Below are 6087 nucleotides of genomic sequence, written 5' to 3'. Positions count from 1 at the left end.
TATATATATATATATATATATATGTATATGATGATATAATCTTTTTTTAACGAGTGATTATTCACGCTACGTACTTTAACTTACGTATATATCTTAACTTGGCTGTAATATCTCCAGTATTCTAAAAGAGAGACGGAAGATTATTAAGATTGGAAATTGAAATTGGAATTCGTACTACTAATCTTGATGGAAGTCATGGAAGATCATCAATCTATACCGGTGTGATGGTTGGTTAATTAATGTCATTAACGGTGTCGAACATATAGTCGATAGATTATAGATTTATACGCAATGAGATTCGTATACTTACTAGTGGATTTGCTCTATTCCAATGGTAGTATACGTAATAGTCTAATCTTTTTAGTCCTAATATTTGCGACTCAAAATACCACAAGAAAGTTTTCGAAAAGTTAATTAAAAAAAGTTATTCGTAAATTTGTATTATTATATGTTTAGTTTAGGTGGTCACCTGTGGATATTAGTGAACGCGCTGAAGTACGTGTTCATCAGCGCTTACTAATATAGGTACTATATCGTATGCGCGATCGACTCATTGACATTGATATGTATAGCCATCCAAATACATAAAAACATAGTCTATAATTGGCTATATTTAAACTTATATTATCTAAATAATTACTGTTTAAAATAAAACTTTACAAATAACTTGTCTACTTAATTTTTCGAGAACTATAATATCTTGCTACAGTACTTTAAATCGCAAATTTTTGGACACCCTGTACATATATTGAGCAAAATTTTTCTTGGAGAAAACGTTTTGGAATGTAGCTCTATATGTAATAATTTAGCATTAGGTAGGCTTAAGTTCTATTCTACCAATGAAATAACTGAGTAATATCTCGAGATTCTATATTTAAGTTCATACGCATTCGAAAGAGTGAGTGAGTGAGTGAGTGAGTGAGTGAGTGAGTGAGTGAGTGAGTGAGTGAGTGAGCGAGTGAGTGAGTGAATGAGTGAGTGAGAGAAACAGAGACGTTAGTTCGTTTTTTACTAAATACATTTTAATTTTAAGTAGACGCGCAACAGGTACTTCTAACATTTTTATTCCCTTTAATTTCATAGGCATAAAAATTATATTGATATGTAAGGAAACAAAAAAGGAATCTCGTTTTTTAGTCTTTAAGAGAATTAAAGAGAATTAAGATCTTGAAAAATGGGGTAACAATTTTGGGTTACTCTTTGCACCACACGATTATAAATTAAAAAATTGCGCCTTGGAAGATATGTATATTTGTGAAGGTGGGGGTATTATTAGCGATAGCAGGTTTGTGTCGGTTTAGTCTTGGTCTGTCTTGCTCTCAACTCCGTTCTAGCCGGATTCACGGAAATGAGTGAGACTTGTACAAACGGATAAAAGTTTAATAAACGTTTTATCGATAAGGAGATTTTATTGTCAGGTAAGATTTGAGAATAATTAAACAAGTGAGGATAACTATGATATCGAACGTGGACAACTTTACCCAAAATACAATAGAATAAATTCCCATCAATCCGCTTCGCTACATCCCCATTTGCGCAACTTCTTTGATTGTTTTAATTGCAATCTCGTTTTAATTGTGAAATTTTTATAACACATTTCCAAGTTATGATATATATGCAACTCCCTGCGTGACAATACAAGTATGAATAAATTCTGCTATTTTGTAACAGCAAATATATAAATAGCTAATTGCGAATGTCGTGTGTACTCCTAGCGGAAGATAAAGACAGACGGATGTTAGAATGGTGGATTGCAAATGTAAAGACAAACTTGCAGACTACTATCGAACGTGACACTGCGTTTACGCTGAAGCAATATTCACGAAGATTTCTCGTGAAAAAAGTCGAAAATTCTTTGTAGATCAGGCTAATTGAACAAAGCCGTGACATAAAATAATCAAGACGATCATATATCGGTCACATAATTGTCACCGACTTTATACGTATAATATAAATGAAGGAATGACTTTATATGAATGACAAAATCGTGCATCATCCCAATCGACGGGATACGCATACATCGCACCCCGAGGCATTTAAAAACACTCCAGATTATCTCACATGTCTTCATTAATGATTCAGTGATATTTTCAACATTGCGCAATAGGAGCAAAATAGTTGAGTCATGAAAAACGTACGAAATTAAATTTATGTTCGTACGTTTTTCTGTGCGTGATCAAGCGTGATGAATGACAGACGAGGCGGGGCGCGATTTTCATAATTTCTCTATTTCGGCAGGAGGCAGCGTAGCCCATACATGAGCGTAATCCATCTGACGATGAAACGCAATTTCGAAGATGCGGGAGGCAAGGGTGACTGCGTGCTTCCTGGGACGAGAAGATCGATAGAATACATGCGCGCCTGACCACGTCGCGACGCGCACGAGTTCTCTACGCAATCTGTGTTGCAAACGTCTGCCTTGGAGTTGTGCGTTTTTCGCGAGGTGCGGTCATAGGTGCTTTGTGACGGTTGTGACGCTTGCGACGCGGACCAAGTCATACCGTCGCGGTCGATGAAACTGCGCGAAACGCGTAAGCTTCATCTATCAGTGCTATCGAAACATCTCGCATCGCATCGTCCCGCCCGCGCCGCGCGACGGAATTAATACCTACGCGCACACTGACCTAGAAACGCTAAACTTGACGGGACGTCATCGTTGAGACATCGTTGTTTCTCCCCGATAACAGATCCGGTGAGTCGATTTTTTTCGACTGGCCTGTTTAGAGACAACGTACATAGCTAGCTAGGAATAATTGCAATTAAAGTAATTCTAACGGAAAGTAATATAATAATCGCTAGTAGGGGACGATTCATATAGACGCCTCTCAGAATTTGACACCTGTGATCGCAATTAATGCTATATACTATTACTCGTCGATCGGCACATTATACACTGACCGGCACCGATCACGCTAATTACGTTAACGCGCGACATTCGTAATCTCTATTTATAACCGTGAAATAACATTATGCCTCTAGTATTTCTCGCGCACGCCACGCTCTGTTATTTCGACATACATTCACGCGCACATCTTTCACTTTTTTCATTTTATCTGTGTTTGTCACTTCTTCGTCTATCTAGACACATTTATACAATCGCAATTATTACTGCACAAATATTTCGATAAATTGCGTAAATACTTACGGAATTAATATACATACAATGTCTGTGAAAACATAAATATTATAAAATTATTATTGAATGTTGTATCAACGCGAATACTTTAAAAATCAACTTAATTGTTGAATCAAATATTAAATATTTATCACGATATGCCTCGATTGTGCGTTCGTAATTTGTAGTGCACAAATCTCTTTTCCGACAATAATAAGTGAAAATGTTGCATGTGCTAAGATCTAGTAATCATTATTTCCATTTTTAATGCTAATTATATGTAAAATCGTAATGTTAGAGAGAGAGAGAGAGAGAGAGAGAGAGAGAGAGAGAGAGAGAGAGAGAGAGAGAAATCTAATAACTTGTATTATATATAATAGCAAAAGTGATAACTCGATACGTTGCATTTACGCATTATATTTATTACGCATTTAAGAATACGTCATAAATATAATTCGTAAATACAACGTATCGAGTTACCATTTTTGCTATTACGTATATATTTAAAAATGTATAATAAGATGCTAGTCTCCTTTTCTTTTATTATCGACTCGTGATGATATAAGTGAAACTTTTAATTGCGGATGATTATAGTCGCAGGTAAAGGTAACCACTGATAGCTGATGCTATTGATTGAGTAAACAAAATTTAATTGAAAATGCGTGATTAAATCTTATCATGACAGTTTTTGCAACGACTTTATCATATATTACTAATAAAGACTACCGTTCGAAGAAATGAATATCGTGACTCGAGGTATTCGATTTCGATACATGTCATTCAGCAATATATCGTATTGGTGGTAAGCCGGAGAAAGAACTTGTGTATAATGAATGGGAACGCAACAGTTGGACTTTCTATGCATCGATATTATCTAGCGATAGACGAGACAAATAATAATATGTATCTCTTATGATTGCCTTAGAAAAAGTAGATAGCCTTAAATTTTTCCAAGAGAATAACTATGTCATTTAAATTGTGAAAGGTCGTGAGTAATAAAATAATTTCAATTTTAATTAACTTTTTTCAACTTTGACTATCATAAATAATATGTATAAATAGAAATATAAATACTGCTCTTGAATTGAACAACTGACGCACTTGATTAAGTAGATACCTATATACTATAAATTTTCGTTTCAGTGATTACGATGCAAGCGGAGAAGAGTGATACTGACACTGAGAAAAACGAGACCCTCAACGATGTAACGACTTCGGTTGCGAATGAGGTAACAAATTTGAAGATAGAAGATGGTTCAACGAGTTCGACACCGAGTAGCCCTGGTAGCACTGAACCAGGTAGCTTTTTAGCGAGCTTCAAAGCGTTCTCGAAATTCGGTGATCCAAAGAGCGACGGTAAATTGATTACGTTGAGTCAAAGTGACAAATGGATGAAACAAGCGAAAGTGATCGATGGAAAGAAAATTACTACCACCGACACGGGAATTTACTTCAAAAAGCACAAGTATATCTTTTAAAAAAATGTTCTTCATATCTGTTATCTTGATAAACTTATTTTCTTGATAAACTGCCTGGGAAATTTATTCTTACATTTTTTTTCCTTTTTATTGCAGATCCACAAAGCTCGGTATCGAGCAGTACAAAACGTTTCTTGAAGAATTGACTAAAAGTAAGAAAGTGGAATTAGCGGAAATAAAGAAGAAGATGGCTAATTGTGGACCACCTGGGTTTACTGGGGGCGCTAGTGGAGTACGTATATTATACTAAATTTATTTATTTAATTTTATATTCTCTCTTTCTCTTTCTAGCATCTCAAAATGTAATAAATTTAGCTACATATACCTTTACTACAATTAGTTTTTCCTTATTTGTACAAATTCATCTTTCTTTTAATCGTTGACTTGATCGCGATTTATGTTATCATACAATGTATAGGTATCTCATCGTGTGATTCATCACGATGTACATACGAATCAACAGTGCTTTTTCATGCAATTTGCGCACATAATCTCTGATTTGCTCATTTTTATTTACAGGCTGGAAAAGCAGCGTCAACAGTTGATAGACTTACCGATGTCACCAAATATACCGGCTCTCACAAACAACGTTTCGATGAGACGGGAAAAGGTAAAGGCATAGCAGGTCGAAAGGATGTAGCAGACACATCCGGATACGTCCAAGGCTACCAAAATAAAGATACATATAAAGGCCAGTAGTACTCATCTGATTGCTCCAATAATAAATATCTTTAAAATCATGCTGTTAAAATCATGTCTGAGCGCAGTATGCACATTCAAATAGTCGCTACTCGTTGTTAGCGGACTGAATTTCTTTACTGTTTCATCAGCGATCTGACAGATGTATCTTGAATATCAATTTCACAACATTTCATCTTTGAAATGTATACTAAGATAGCAATATCGTAATTAAGAACTTTTGGCAAAATAATATGTTTGATATTATGCGGCAATCTTTTTGAAACTTTTGCTCTTGATGTTAACATTGCATTTTTCGTATATAAATTTTTCGATAAAAGGCCTGAAAAATACACTTTCCCTAAATATTGTTCTTTTCTTAAATCATTCTATTTATATTTTGTAAAATTTGATTGTGCGTTATTTTTAGATATCTCCATTGTTATTTGTTCGATTCAATTATCACTATATGATACCAACATTATTAGCTTATAGCATTTTATTTGTTTATTTACTTCATTAATAAAGTCTTTTTTTTGAGAGAGTGTATAGCAATTATATAGTATAACTATATAAATACGCAGTCTTAAGTCCACATATATACTATACATATACAAGGCTGCGTTCAGGAATTACACCCAGATAATTCTAAGCTAAAAGTTACGTTACGTATATTATAGCAAAAATGCACCTTAGAGTTATCTAGGCGTAATTCCTGAACGCAGCCCAGCAGTGGTCGCAAGGATTTGCACATTTCGGGCCGATTTCCGGCGCGCGACCCCCACCACCGCACGGCCGAGTCGCCGGGCGGTCACG

At 35.2% G+C, this 6087-nt stretch overlaps 2 protein-coding genes across 9 annotated transcripts in view; one reads left to right on the top strand and one right to left on the bottom strand.

The window, feature by feature from the left end:
* Window positions 1–121, bottom strand: part of LOC108769652 (antichymotrypsin-2) — a 4423-nt gene extending 4302 nt beyond the window's left edge. The window contains exon 1 of one of the 2 annotated variants that reach the window (XM_018520748.1): window positions 75–121. The gene's annotated coding sequence lies outside the window, so the exon portion shown is untranslated. The remainder of the gene's footprint in view (window positions 1–74) is intronic. The other variant, XM_018520749.1, reaches the window with a different exon arrangement.
* Window positions 122–1192: 1071 nt separating this feature from the next.
* Window positions 1193–5609, top strand: ringer (tubulin polymerization-promoting protein ringmaker). Of its 7 annotated transcripts, none has more exons than XM_018520753.1 (4): window positions 1193–1418; window positions 4259–4580; window positions 4690–4825; window positions 5113–5609. In XM_018520753.1, the coding sequence occupies exons 2-4, from the start codon at window positions 4267–4269 to the stop codon at window positions 5290–5292; spliced, it is 630 nt and encodes a 209-aa protein (XP_018376255.1). In that variant the 5' UTR covers window positions 1193–1418; window positions 4259–4266; the 3' UTR covers window positions 5293–5609. The 7 variants fall into 7 exon arrangements, with proteins under 7 accessions (XP_018376255.1, XP_018376254.1, XP_018376256.1 ...); XM_018520752.1 differs by lacking the exon at window positions 1193–1418 and adding an exon at window positions 2012–2692; XM_018520754.1 differs by lacking the exon at window positions 1193–1418 and adding an exon at window positions 2012–2731.
* Window positions 5610–6087: the final 478 nt, after the last annotated feature.

The sequence above is a fragment of the Trachymyrmex cornetzi genome, unplaced genomic scaffold (assembly GCF_001594075.2).
Source record: "Trachymyrmex cornetzi isolate Tcor2-1 unplaced genomic scaffold, Tcor1.1 scaffold922, whole genome shotgun sequence".
In the NCBI taxonomy this organism is placed as follows: Eukaryota; Metazoa; Arthropoda; class Insecta; order Hymenoptera; family Formicidae; genus Trachymyrmex; species Trachymyrmex cornetzi.
The sequence above is the reverse complement of the archived record's forward strand: the minus strand, read 5'-3'. Positions and strand labels throughout refer to the sequence as shown.